Source organism: Prosopis cineraria, unplaced genomic scaffold, assembly GCF_029017545.1.
Source record: "Prosopis cineraria cultivar Desert tree isolate PC_DT_omini unplaced genomic scaffold, ASM2901754v1 PC2, whole genome shotgun sequence".
Lineage (NCBI taxonomy): Eukaryota > Viridiplantae > Streptophyta > Magnoliopsida > Fabales > Fabaceae > Prosopis > Prosopis cineraria.
In genome coordinates, this window is record NW_026555333.1 from 46305373 (window position 1) to 46319626 (window position 14254).

General features: G+C 35.5%; 3 protein-coding genes across 14 annotated transcripts; all 3 read left to right on the forward strand.

Moving 5' to 3' along the window:
* The first annotated feature begins 1469 nt into the window (after positions 1 to 1469).
* On the forward strand, positions 1470 to 3582 carry LOC129303274 (F-box protein CPR1-like). Of its 4 annotated transcripts, none has more exons than XM_054942476.1 (2): positions 1470 to 1619; positions 2052 to 3582. In XM_054942476.1, exon 2 carries the CDS (start codon positions 2425 to 2427, stop codon positions 3457 to 3459), a length of 1035 nt encoding a protein of 344 aa, XP_054798451.1. In that variant the 5' UTR covers positions 1470 to 1619; positions 2052 to 2424; the 3' UTR covers positions 3460 to 3582. The 4 variants fall into 4 exon arrangements, with proteins under 4 accessions (XP_054798451.1, XP_054798454.1, XP_054798453.1 ...); XM_054942479.1 differs by having other exon boundaries at positions 1492 to 1619; positions 2091 to 3582; XM_054942478.1 differs by having other exon boundaries at positions 1509 to 1619; positions 2045 to 3582.
* Positions 3583 to 4850: 1268 nt separating this feature from the next.
* On the forward strand, positions 4851 to 9057 carry LOC129304158 (F-box protein At5g65850-like). 8 transcript variants are annotated; one of them, XM_054943842.1, is made up of 4 exons: positions 4851 to 4948; positions 5057 to 5111; positions 5290 to 6564; positions 8610 to 9057. In XM_054943842.1, the coding sequence occupies exons 3-4, from the start codon at positions 5809 to 5811 to the stop codon at positions 8727 to 8729; spliced, it is 876 nt and encodes a 291-aa protein (XP_054799817.1). In that variant the 5' UTR covers positions 4851 to 4948; positions 5057 to 5111; positions 5290 to 5808; the 3' UTR covers positions 8730 to 9057. The 8 variants fall into 8 exon arrangements, with proteins under 8 accessions (XP_054799817.1, XP_054799815.1, XP_054799819.1 ...); XM_054943840.1 differs by having other exon boundaries at positions 5057 to 6564; XM_054943844.1 differs by lacking the exon at positions 4851 to 4948 and having other exon boundaries at positions 4999 to 5111; positions 5667 to 6564.
* Positions 9058 to 9658: 601 nt separating this feature from the next.
* Positions 9659 to 11845, forward strand: LOC129301678 (nuclear transcription factor Y subunit B-3). Of its 2 annotated transcripts, none has more exons than XM_054940272.1 (2): positions 9659 to 10435; positions 10572 to 10823. In XM_054940272.1, exons 1-2 carry the CDS (start codon positions 9903 to 9905, stop codon positions 10621 to 10623), a joined length of 585 nt encoding a protein of 194 aa, XP_054796247.1. In that variant the 5' UTR covers positions 9659 to 9902; the 3' UTR covers positions 10624 to 10823. The 2 variants fall into 2 exon arrangements, with proteins under 2 accessions (XP_054796247.1, XP_054796248.1); XM_054940273.1 differs by lacking the exon at positions 10572 to 10823 and adding an exon at positions 11583 to 11845 and having other exon boundaries at positions 9665 to 10435.
* The last annotated feature ends 2409 nt before the right edge of the window (positions 11846 to 14254 follow it).

Sequence of the window (14254 nt, forward strand, 5' to 3'; positions counted from 1 at the left end):
ACCTAATAAAATATAAAATTATACTATAGGAAGAAAGGGCTAAATTAAAATTATTTTATAAGAAATGACCAAAATGCCCTTCAACTAGACTTAATCACGTAATTTACTTGCCAATGTCTCAAACAAACTTATTAATTACTTAAATTTACTCAATAAATTTGTGACTCTCTCGATTAAATTATATAACTTATTAATCATGTAATTTTACTTGTTAATTTTTTAACAGTACTTGTTAATTACTTAATTTTACTTGTTAAATCCATGACTCTCCCAAATGAAAAAAACTTGTTAATTGCATAACTTTATACAATAACACTTGTTAATTTTATTACTTGAGTTGTTAATATTTATTGGCTCGATTTTCGTTGAAGGGTCAAAGCATCGTGACTCTTAGGTGTGTGTGTGCTAGGTGTGTTAGAGGAGTAAGTCCTCAATAAAGTAAGATGTGATCAAACAATTAAATGAGCTCTTAAGTTTCTTTACTGCAATTTCCTTGAAGAAAGTGACTTGAGAAAATAGTGATGGGCTAATTGAGATTGAGCATAAATCTTGATAACATAACTTGAAAAAAACAAGTACAATAGAGTGCTTCATGAATATGGAGAAGTAGATGAGTTTGCAAAACTAGCCTAAGGAGTCAAGTTTGCAAAGGAAATTTAAGTAGCATTGAGCAAAGTAGAAGATGATGCAGGTCAAGTAGTATATTTGTGTCAGGCAAGTTTGGCATAAATTGCCAAAATGTTGTGTGTCCTGAGTTATTTGCTTATTATCTATTTATAATAAATGGCAATAGTACACTCCTTTTCATATTTAAATTGGTGTTAGTAGGAGTAGCGATTATTTGTGCCTTCAAATCCTTGAATGACATTTCATCATGTGGCTTAATGGGCATGGACGCGTTGAGAATCGCAAAGAGTGAGCAAAGTGAGTGTAACTTTGTCAATCTTTTTATCTCAAAATACATCGTACCACTTACTAGTGTAAGGGTGGACTGCTAATTGAGTCAAATATACTCATATGTTGGTTTGGGCTTTAGGGAATCATTGTAATTAGGCTTGGTGCTTTGATTTTGATTCAAACAATACTATATAAAAAAAAAGAAAGGCATTTTAATTGATTCCTATAAAAAATAATTTTAAATTAATCTTTTGATCTTACAATGTAGTTTCAAATTTTTATTAGATTTGATTTGTAAATAATCACGTCCCTAATTTTTTATTGAAATTCTCTCAATAAATTAGGTAAAATGAAAACTATATTAACTTTTTTTGGAATTTATAATTTGTATAAATAAATTTAGAGTATAAATTATGCATTATTGATATTCAAAATTTCACTTTTGCAGGTTTTTCTTAACATTAAATAAAGTGTTGACACATGTTAAACCTGGGTGTTCCGCGCACGTGATCGGGGCTTCGTGGTCCCTGGCAATCGATTGATTCTTTTCGAATGGCCTTGGAAAAGAAGTTAAAAAAAAAAAAAAAAAAAACCAGATCTCCTCTTATTTACTTCCTTCGATGCTCCACCTCTCTCTATTTGCTGATCACTTCGCGGCTCTGAAGTGGACTTCCCTTCATCGCTTGCCTTCCTCCCACTTCCTTCTTCCACCTATCATACAGGTATTGAACTTCTTATTGAACTTCTTCTTGCTGGTCAGAGCAACATTTTTGATATTTTGGTGCTGATTTGACCTCTCGATGCTTGTGATGCAGTGAAATTTTCTTTTGAATCTGGTTAAAAAAAAAAAAAAGCACTTTCATTTTAGTGAGATCACTTATAAGTTCAGATTTGTTGAGCCTTTAGTTGGATAGGGTTTTTTTCTATCTGCAAGATTGACCGATGATTTTATATTTAGTTTTAACAAAATTAATTTGTTGTTTGTCATAAGGTCCATTACCGCATAAGTTGGATTGCTGTTGTAGTTGATTTATTGATTAATAGCTTAGTTACCTAATCATGTTTGTCAGGCACTTTTCTGTATTGCCTTGTTGACACTTCTATGTATTCTCTTGTTTTGAGTACCAGCATATTGGAATTAACTCAGTTTTCAGGTCCTCTGTTGTAACTCGCCCGAATGTTACCTGTTGCAGTAGCAATTTCCATCACGTTCGTAAGATAGAGAAGATTCTTAGCTTTGAATAATTTAAGCTCAGATTGGGCAATGAACTTGGATTGGTTCTGTCTTAGAAGACTACTTCATTATCACCCAGCCAAACCTTGTTGATAAGAAGACTTTTAGGTTTGCCAAGGAAGAACGAAAAGAATGGCACCAAACTTAGATCGTCTGAAAGATGTGGTGCCCGACATCCTTTCTAGGTTGCCCGTAAAATCTTTAAGGCGGTTCGCGTGTGTTAATAAATCCTGGTACCGCTTAATCAAAAGCCAGACTTCATCTTCCAACACCTTCACACCTTCAACAACCACATGAACTTGACAGATCCTATTAATCTCCTTGTCAACCGTACTAGGCGTGCCACTTTTGGTCCTTCTGGCCTTAATCGAAAGGCTTTTGTTTCTCTTCTGTCTTTTAACCCAACCAGCAATAGTGCCTCTCTCAATCTGCTGGATTTAATCTATAACCACAATGAAGTTGCCCATGTGGAAATTTTAGGTCCTTGCAATGGCTTATACTGTCTCTATAGCTTTCCCATTCTGATTGTCAACCCATCAATGAGAGAGTACAGAATTCTTCCAGATAGCCCGGACCCACCAGAAACTTACTCCTTGCAACGCTATCATGGGTTTGGATTCGATCCCAAAACTAATGATTACAAGGTGGTTGTGATGATGGACACATGGCGTGAAGAAACAGATGAACAATTGCCCTGGCGAATTGAGATATACTCTCTGAGTTCTCATTGCTGGAGGAATGTTGACTGCCCTCTGCCACCTGTTTCCGTTTGGTGTGGATCTTGGATTGATGCCTTTGTTAGTGGAGCATTTCACTGGTGGGCTTATGATTCCGCTGGTGACTTGGTTCTTGCATTTGACATGCTAAATGAAACATTCCGAACGTTCAGGCTGCCAAAGGTGAGGACTTCTCCACGGGACTATGCTGGAACTGTTGCTAAGTTCAGGGAATCTCTAGCTGTGATTGTATATCCCAGAAGGGGAACAGAGAAGTGCTTTGATTTGTGGGTGATGGAAGATTATGGAAATGAAGGGTCTTGGACCAAGCATTCCATTATTGGACCCATCGTAGGTGCAAACCGGCCATTGGGATTCTTGGAAGAAAAGAACCTGTTTCTTTTGGAAGACAGTGATGGTAGGATGGTGTTTTATGGTCTCCAGACTGAAGAAATAATACATACTGGATTTCATGGTGAGGAAGATTCCTTACAGGCTGTTGTGTACATGGAGAGCCTGATTTCACTGCGAAGAGATGATGAAAATTCCCAAGCAGGACAGTCTTTGTTTGGTGTAATTCCTGACCCTCTCTTTGAGGGAAATTCAGGATGAGAGTAATGTTTTCGTTATGTTGCTTGCTTCAATGTTCTCTCTCTAGTAACTATAAGTTATGCTTGTTTTTCTTTGGCCAACAAGTATAAGTTATGTAATGTGAAAGAATGTTATATTCTTTGATATGACTGCCCTATTGCCAATGCCACACGCATTTTGTTTGAGGAAATATTTCAGAGGAGGACCCAATCCAGCAATATATTATGTAAACGACCATAAAAATTAAGATTATAATGGATTTGGATTCACTGAGAGGTGGATTTACGCTGCAATGTATTTTTAATTGCATATCAGGCATGTTATAAAATCAAAAGGTGAAAATGGGTATGTGTAAGCTGTAACAAAACAAAATAATGGATGACTAAAATTAAATCTTATTCATTCTCACGGAGTCTCACTGAATTTGGCTTTCCCTGAATTTAAAGTATTAAAATATAATTGACTGTTAGGCTTATTTGACCTTTGGGATATCCATTTTGGAGAAGAGAGTGATCTCTTGAATTGGAGGGATTTTAAAGTTTCTTAGGGTGAAAACATAATACTAGTGGGTTTCGTTCTTAAGTGCTAACAATCAAGTGGGTGTCATTTTTATATTTACCTCTCTTCAGTTTATATAAATAAATCTAGCTAACAAATTTGTGCCAACATTAGCTTCCTATATATAAAGGAAATTGACACCAGCTATCCTCTCCATAACAGAACAGGTGATCGATGTTTTGGTCTCTTGCGACCATATTAAGTAATAGCTCAAACATAATCTCTCTAATCCACTCATCTATTAATATTTTGGGGAATGATAAATGGATAGGAATCGTTAGCAACATGAGTATGCGTTGTTGTCTTTTAAAATAAGCAATATATCAATCCGTGTCCTTATATTTTAATCGTATTTTATTTTTAGTCTTTTGTAAATTATTCTTGTTGTTTCTTTTCTTTTCTTTTTTTTTTTCAATTTGATCCATCTGCATTGTTAATTTTTCTAATTTAAAAACATTTATAAAGATTTAGATTGGCTCAATAGTATTTATTTTGCTGATATGGACTTGACACTATTGAATATGTGATGATTTAGGAGTAAGAGAAAAGTCCATGTTAGCAAACTAAATGCCGCTGATCTTGTTCATTTAATGTTGCATGCGAATGAGGAATGAAAAAGAACTAAAATATGCTATAACGAATGAGAAACAACTAAAACATACTAGCGGGACTAAATACAAGATATGTATTTTTTAAAAAAAAATAAACAACACAAGATATGCTTGAAGTGTATGGATCGAAGTGGTATTTTCACTTAATTATTAAAGAATTCTAGGTTTGTAAATAGGGGCAAACTGCGTGTGAATTCTGGCCAAATAGAGTTATTCTTTCTTAATGTATGACGTGGCAGAGCAGGGTGTTATTGGCCACAGAGCCCCAGGCATCGGGGCGATGCTAGGAGTAGGAGGGATCCATCACTGATGTCTGCGACGTGCCAGCAAAACACTATAGAGTAAATAAACAACCAATTGAACTCCTCTTTCACAGTTCATGCTTGCTTTGCTGTTTCATATATCCTGTATCATTCTCGGCTCTGAAGCGTTAATTCTCACTCTCGCAGTCTCGCTCGCCTTCGTCGGCTTCCTCATCCTCATCCTTATTTATCCACTACACAGGTATTCAAACTTAACATAATTTTTAACACTTCAGATCAATCAAACCACAATGCCTGATAATTCAGTGCTGATTTGAGCTGTGAACCTTTGCATGCTTCCAATAGAGTCAAATCTTCTCTTTCAATTTGATTTTAGAAGAACAGGTTTGTTAGGTATGGCTTTGTTTTCTCGTTTCGAGCACCAGAAGCTATGCGCATCACTTCCTCGAGACACACAAAACTCTGGCACTAGTTAATTTGAGCTCAGACTGGTATTCGAACTTGGATTTTCTCATTCTTAGAAGTTAGAAGAAACTACAATAATGGCTAAAAGCTTAGATCGTTTGGAAGGTGTGTTGCCTGAAATCCTTTCAAGATTGCCAGTGAAATCTTTAAGGTGATTTGCATGCTTTTGTAAATCGTGGTACCACCTTATCAAAAGCCCATACTTGATCTCCAGACACCTCACCTTCAATAACCAAATGAACTTGACAGATCCTACTAATCTCCTCGTTAACAGCATTGGTCCTTCTGGTTTTAATTGACAAGTTTTCATGTTTCTCCTCTGTCGATCCAGTAAGGCACAGCACCTCTCTCGATCAACTGGATTTAATCTATACCCAGAATGATGTTACCCATTTAGAAATTTTGGGTCCTTGCAATGGCTTATACTGTCTGTCTCTATTGTTATCCCATCCCGATTATCAATCCATCCATCCATGAGAGAGTTCAGAATTCTTCCCGATTTCTCGGCCCCACCCAGAAGTTACTGCAGGAAACACTATCCTGGGTTTGTATTCGACCCCATAACTAATGATTACGAGGTGGTTATGATTGTGGAAGAAACAGATCATGAACAATTGCATTGGCGTGTTGAGATATACGCCCTTAGTTCTGATTGTTGGAGGATTGTTGATTGCCCTCTTCCACATGTTTCCATTTGGAATGGGTCTTGGATGGATGCTTTTGTTCACGGAGCATTTCACTGGTTGGCCTATGATGCTGCTGGTAATTTAATTCGTGCATTCGACATGATGAGCCAAACATTCCGAAAAATCAGGCAGCCAAATGTGAGGTCTTATACACAGGAATATACTGGAACTGTTGCTAAGTTTAGGGAATCTATTGCTGTGATTGTATATGCTAGCAGTGGAACTGAGAAGATCTTTGATCTGTGGATGATGGAAGACTATAGCAATGAAGGGTCTTGGACCAAACACCCCACCATTGGACCCATTGTAGGAGAGGAGCGGCCATTGGGATTCTTGGAAGGAAAGAACCTGTTTCTTTTGGAAATTGAGTATGGAAGCATGATGTCTTATGATCTCCAAACTGAAGAAATCAGATATAGAGGATTTCGGTGTGGTTATGGTGATGAGATAGGTTCCATACAGGTTGCAGTATGCTCAGAGAGTCTAATTCACTGCCAAGAGATAATTAAAATGAAAACTCCCAAGCAGGAGTGTCTTTCTTTGGTATGATTCCCGACTCTCATCTTTGTTTGCCTTATGGAGTGGTGCGAATTTTGTGAAGGGAAAAAAACAGTTAAAAATGGTTTAACTTGGAGAGAGAAACTTTTCACTGGAATTTATGTTTTCTTGTAGGTGAGATGAGATACACAAGGCAAGAGATAGAAGACTCAGATTATGAAACAGATGGCTTTGATATAAGTTTTTCTCAGATGGGGGTTTTCCCAGTAGCGGATCTAGGCCCGGGGCAGAATTATTTTTGATATAACACAAATGATATATACTTCACTGACAATGAAATTTAATTTTCTAGTGTATAAAACCATATTATGAACTAGATATTTGAATTTTGACAATTTATTTGAATAATAATTAATGAAACCCCTCCCTCATATAACAACTTGATTTGCTAAAAAAATAAACAACAAATTGAATATATAAAGATCAAAATTATTTTAAACTATACATTAGTAAAAATCTAAAAAAAATAAATTAAATTAAATTAAATTAAATTAAATGATTCCACTACAAATATAAGAATTAAATAATTTCAAATAAAAGTCACCATTAAAAAAAAATCACTCATAATACTTTAATTATTTTAAAATCTCAGTTGTCTTTATCTACTATTTCAAATTTTTATGATCTCACGGTCAACTTCACTTCTCTTAGTATTTTAAATTTAAACTTCAAATCAATTATATTTTTTTTTCTCTCTAACAAATTTTGCACCCCAACGTCTCACTTAAATTTAAATGATTGTTATTTCTCTCTTCCTCTTTCTTCCATTTCCCTTGTTCTTCTCTCATTCAATTGGTTCAAAACTAACACATCGGTGGGAGCAAATTAAAACTCAGTTCATGCTTACATAAGGCATCAAAAAATTGAGAACCCCCCCCCCTCCCCCACCTTCAAATACATTTACACCCGCCACTGGGTTTTCCCATAGGGTTAATTTGGGGAGCTTAATATTTTAAGTTATTATGCTTTGGACTTGAAAGGCATGTGAGATCTGTGATGAAAAAGAGTTGAAGCTTTTTAATATGACTAAACTCTTTTCTCTCTTCTCAATCAGTTAGACTGGGGAGTGGTGATTAATATGAAACTATATTAACATATGATGACCCATCTTTTCATGCTATACTCTTCTGTCATAAATTATAAAATATTTTTAAATAAAATCACACATGCCAATAAATTATAAGATATTTTATATTTATTTTTGGTATTTTTTTAAAAAATGTAGAAGATTTAAATTTTTCTAAAAAAAATTAATGGGTCTTTATGTTTAAAAATCAAAATCAAAATACATTTTAAATAAATGAGGATGCTTTGCGAGTCAAAGTCCTGAGAACTAAATACAAGTGTGGGTTGGGACCAAATCCCATTGCTAGGAAAAAAACAAAGACCCTCACTTACTTGGAGAAGCATTTGTAATATATCTGGGAGACTTTCAAGAAGGGAGTAGGGAAGAAAATTTGGAAATGGGGCTACCACATCCTTTTAGTTTAATAACTGGTCAAAAATGAACACTCCTCTTATTGATCTTATACATGGGTATGGAGGATTTATTGATAAGTAGGAAGTCGTGGCTGATTACCAAAGTATTCATGGTGAATGGGATGGTTCTAAACGGAATGTTTGGCTTGATAAACAAGTAGTCGAGATTTTAACTTGAGCACTTCCACCCTATGAGGAGAGTGGAGAGAATTTTTTTATTGGAAGCCGTCCTTGGATGGTTCCTTTAACATTAAATCTGCACATAAATTTCTATTTTCAGGTACTCATAAGCAATGTGATAATATCTGCAAGCTCCTTTTATGAGATAAAAGAAGATCAAATCTTTTATGTGGATGTTCACACATGGGAGAGCTCATGCAATGGACCTTAAAACTAAGAGAGGAGTTTAAAACGATGAGTCTTGTCCATTTGAATGCGATTCGGGGGAAGACTATAAATTTAATGCGTGATTGTACAAATGTACAAATGCTAGGAATAGATGGACCTCGATGATTATGAGTGACTTACAACCAATTTTTTTCTCGCTTCAGGGTGCCAATTGGGTCAGATGGAACTTACTACATGAAGCAGGCTCGAACCATACAAAAAAAAAATCCTTGGGCTATTCTTTTAGGTTATGCTTGCTGGAATGCCTGGGTGGCTCAGTGTAGAAGGGCTTTTGATTCAGAGATTGAAGAGCCTAGCCCAAATGGAATGTCCAGTCCCTTCAGGGCAATTATTGACAGGAAGCTGATGAACAAATGCTCTCTATATGGTGGCCATAATCCAAACTTGACTTAGACATGCTTTGAGGAAGAGGATTTTACTAAGCTTTTTATTGAGGGATCAGTAACTCAGGAAGGAAGCTGTGGATGTGGCAGGATTTTGCGTGATGTTCACAACAATTACATTTGTGGTTTCAGTTCTAAGATTATTATGGTTCCCCCTGTTATTGTAGAGCTCATTGGCATCATACAAGGTTTATATTTATGTTGGGAATGAGGCCTTCACAACATTGTTGTTTCTCTGATTATATTGCAACCATTAATTTGATTGTTAAAGGGTGTGATAATAATTATTCCTTTACGGACATAGTTGAGGAGGCGAGAGCTTTTCTTTTTAGTGGTGGCATTATTATGTTTATTACATTTACCGCGAACAAAATTAAAATGCGGACAACCTAGCTAGATACTCCTACTCTATGGATTCTTCTTTTTGGCCCTTTAGCCGTCATCCAATTTCAAATTAGGAAGCTGAAGATGGGGAAAGAGGATTATAGTGTATGCTATTTTGGTTTGCTGCTAGCTCTAGGTCCATTTGTGCCCTTTGAGTTTCTTTAATGGACTTCCAGTTTCATTTAAAAAAAAAACAATCATTTGCAGCGCATGCGACATGTCACAGCTACAAGCCGAAGTAGGCAGCGCTAGAATCCACGAACAGAATCAAAATGCCCGACACCATCCCATGCCTACCACTTGTATCATGTCCGAGCCATCTAGATCCTTCCGGTCCCACTTAATCCAACGGTTCATCATCCACCACGCTATCTCATTCCTCTTCAAACAACGAGCGGTTCACGTCCTGGCACGAGTCCAACCCCCTTCATTATTACCTCCTCGATCCAACGGACTCGATAACTCCCATCTTCTTCCTTGCGCTCTGCAACACCGTCCACTCTCTTTCCCGTTGCATTTTCCAATTCGCCGCCACGCACTGAAATCCCCGTTTTACCCTCTGTCTTTTTCCCATATCCCTTCGTTATCCTCTCGCTCTTGGTTTTCCAGCCTTCTCGTCGCCGACGATCGGAGTGCAGTTCGATCCGTATCGGCCGCGAATAGGATCGGATGGCGGATTCGGATAACGAGTCGGGTGGGGCGAACGGAGGCAACGCGAACAGCGATGTGTCGACAAAGGAGCAGGACAGGTTCTTGCCGATAGCGAACGTGAGCAGAATAATGAAGAAGGCGTTGCCGGCGAATGCGAAGATCTCAAAGGACGCGAAGGAGACGGTGCAGGAGTGTGTGTCGGAGTTCATAAGCTTCGTGACGGGGGAGGCGTCGGACAAGTGCCAGAGAGAGAAGAGGAAGACGATCAACGGCGACGATTTGCTGTGGGCCATGACCACTTTAGGGTTCGAAGACTATGTGGAGCCCTTGAAGATTTACCTACAGAAGTATCGGGAGATGGAAGGGGAGAAGATTTCCGTGGGGAAACACGGCGAGAAGGATGGCGGCTCCGGCGGAAGTGGGGTTGTTGGGTTTAATGGTGCTGAGGGTATGTACGGTGGGATGACGGTGGGGCATCATCAGGGACAGGTATACGGTTCTGGTGGGTTCAACCAAGGAGGCGGCGGTGGAGGCTCCAACATGAGATCCAGGTAGCTTTACTCTTAGTTTTCAGCATGGAACCAATGAAGTTTTTAGCTGGATGAAGAATTCAAGTTCGATTCAAATTAACTTGTGAATAACTATGATGGTGCTATCTTAATATGTTATTAACCTGTATTTTTCTAGTCAATTGTCTAAAGGCTGGGATCGCTGTGATGTTCTGAGGAAGACAGAATGAGAGATAGAGTTACTTTGAGGAGTGATTTTGCAGCATTTATAGTGTAATATGGTAATGAGATAGAGATTACAGGATCATCGTACAATTGTAACCTTGTTATGATAAAATATTAGTTGTATCAAAGTGAGGGGGAGGAGACATCAACATGTGCTTCATTCCCTTTAATTTCTCTCAGAGGTTTAATGAAATGGCTTAAAGTTTGTTGGTGTTGTGCATGTTTGTTTAATAATGGTTTTCTTCTTAAATGGCTTGTCATCATTGAGGTTTTGTAACCTTGAGGGAGACATGGAATTAGGTTGAGGTTGTTTGTGGAATGTTTAACCATTTGAGGAAGGAAGGTTCAAGCTTCTTGGGTTAGCCATTTTGCAGAGAACGGTAATTGTTGTTGACCTGTTCTATTTGCCTATCTTTCCATCACTAGTCTCTCTAGGCTGGGGAAAAAAAAATACTTGCTATATCTGATAAATCTATAAAAAAAAAAAAACACTTATAAACAATTTAAGAAGATCTAATCTAATTTCAGCTATTCATAATTTTACAATTAGAACTGGAAAACATATTATCATTCATCTTTCCAAATTTAACCCTTGTCTAACCTTATTTGCTCGGCTACAAATCTAGTACAAGAGTTTCTGTGGTGGGCTTCTCCACATTTTTGTCTCTTCTTGGTTTCTATATAAAGGATGTTGATGATTGTTGTTATGTGCGTATGTGACCCTAGAATTTCCGTGCAAGTATAGTGTGAATCTCTCTAGTGTTAATTTAGAAGATAGCTACACTGTCACTGCTTCTGAAGATAAAATCCTGCCCAGTTATGGACATAGGGAGGAAGATGACAAAATTTACGTATGGATCACACTCATGTGGGTCTCATTTACGTCTTGTTTTTAGATTTCTATCAGTTCTCATCTGAGTTCATGGGATTATAAATTCAGAAAAACATGATTATTTGGTTTCAGGGACTTGTTCAGATTTGATTAGCTTGAAAACCTCTCAAGCACCTTCCCAGATAGAAGAGGAATTTTAGGCGCTGGTTTTGATTTGGTAACATGGGAGTGGGGCAGATGGAGATAAACAACAAATTATTTCCCATGTCATGCTGGGCAATCACATTGTTTAACCGTCTGTGTATCTCTATGACCGAGTAATATGATACGAAATTTATAGGAAGTCAAGTTACTTCTAAGTCTTAAATGATTAATAAATATGACTATTAACAGAAGCTATACAAAGCATGCGTTTGCAATTTATTTTAAAAAGAAAAAGAAAGATGTTTTATTTATTCAAAATTTATTAAAATACTTCTTTATATGCACAATCACGGACTATACCTATGAAGTTTGACCACACAAGAGGGAAAACCAATAACCAGTAACTAGTTATGAAATAAGTATTTGTCACAGTATATTTCAAACATGACGTTCTAATTAGGTTTGTTATGCTACTTGATCAGAGTCTTTATTAGGTATTAAAAATTAGACCTATTATTAAACTGATGAAGACACTGATGATCAATGATTTAAATATGACTATTAACAGAAGCTATACAAAGCATGTGTTTGCAATTTATTTTAAAAAGAAAAAAAGATGTTTTATTTATTCAAAATTTATTAAAATACTTCTTTATATGCACAATCACAGATCGTACCTATTAAGATTGACCACACAAGAGGGAAAACCAATAAGTAGTTATGAAACAAGTGTTTGCCACAATATATTTCAAACATGACGTTTTAATTAATTCTGTTATGCTACTTGATCAAAGTCTTTCTTAGACATTAAAAATTAGACCAATTATTGAACTGATGAAGACATTTATTTAAAGGATCAATAATTAAAATTGTAATTTAACTATAGTCAAATCAATTATCAATAAAGCATTTCATTAAACTGGTGAAGTTATTGGTTCAACTATTCATGAATTCAACCATAAACCAATCAAAAAAGAAATGAGCAACAATTCTTGATCCGTCTTATAGCACTCGACACTTCACGTACTGGAGGGGTAACCAAGGACGGTTAAAATAATCATATTAAATAGAATAAATCTTATAACACTTGGTCTTTGACAAAATACAATTCAAAAGTTGATTTAAAAAATTATCACTGAATCACCAAAATGCCAAATAATGATTAAAATAACTGTCAGAGCCTCTCTTTCTGCGGCACATGCACCTGGTTTATTGATTTAAGTGTTCATATTTTTTTCTTGTCATCATAATCAATGTGATTCTTTCATTTTTCACACTTCACCTTGGAACATTATATATTCATTGATGTCACACTCTCACAATTTTTTTTTATTATATGATGCAAAATTCACGCTGAAAAATATGTCAAGAAAGCCACACGAATTGAAATACCCTCGTTGACTCTCCCATGAGCTGACAGATACAAGGTTAATAATCTTAATGGCAACATAATGATGCCATTATCATTTCTTTTTGAAATTATATACTCAATTAAAAAATTAATATTTAACTCGCCAGGCAACAAGAAACTAAGGATAAAAAATGCCAATATTTTCCTATGTTTTCATTGATCTCATGTATCTTCTCAAAAGGCTAAAGCTTAAGCGTGATTATGTTTGTATCATAACTTAAGCGACTCCATAAGTCCATTCTTTATTATTACTATTACTATTACTACGTATATATCTATTAATACTATTAGTCTTTCAATAAGTTGAATTCGTGTCATTACTTAATAAAACAGTGTTTAATTTTATATTATGGACACGCACATACAATATTCCAAACGAAAAATAATAAATTTACTCGCAAAAAACTAAACACAAGTGAAGATAGATATTTTTTGAACAAGTGCTGTCGTGTGGACATGTGATTTCTCGGTGGAAAAAGGATTACGTTACACCAGGGCAATGGGAGCCCAACTAAACATAGGAAAATGGAAAATTTATTATTTGGCCCCTATACTTTTGGCTTATTTATAATTTAATTTTTAAATTTTAATTCATTATACTTGATCTTTATAGTTTGACTCAATTATAACTCAATCATTATATTTTAACTCGATACAATTCAATCTCTATAATTTTAATTATATAAAATGTTGGTCCATATATTTTAGAAAAAGCTAAAATGGAAAATGCATGTCGTTATTTAAAAGCTAAAATAGTAAATAGCTTGGCAGCATTTTCTTTTTTCTTCATTTCACCATTTACTTATCCATATTTGCTTTCATTTATGTAATGAATGTTAAAATTTATCATGTAGAAATGATTGACTTGATGAAGAAAGTAGCAGAAATGGTTCTACATTATTGAGAGATGTACATAGTGAAATTCCTAGCAGTAGGGTAAGTTGCCCGTTTTCTATATAAATCAATATTACGGAAATGATATTGATAGATTTGAAAAATAAAAGGATTCCAATTCCATACATAAACTATTCGCAATGTGAATGTGTATACATGCATACATATATACAAAGATTTTCTTAACTAAAAATTAATCAAAAAAAACTAATTTGACTAGAATACTCTAAAAAAACACAACTTAGGTCACTTGAAGATAAATATTAAGAAACTCATTTTATTCTTTATTTTAGATATCAAATGATTAAGTACAATTAAAGTGATTTATATATAATATAATATATATTTCATTTTA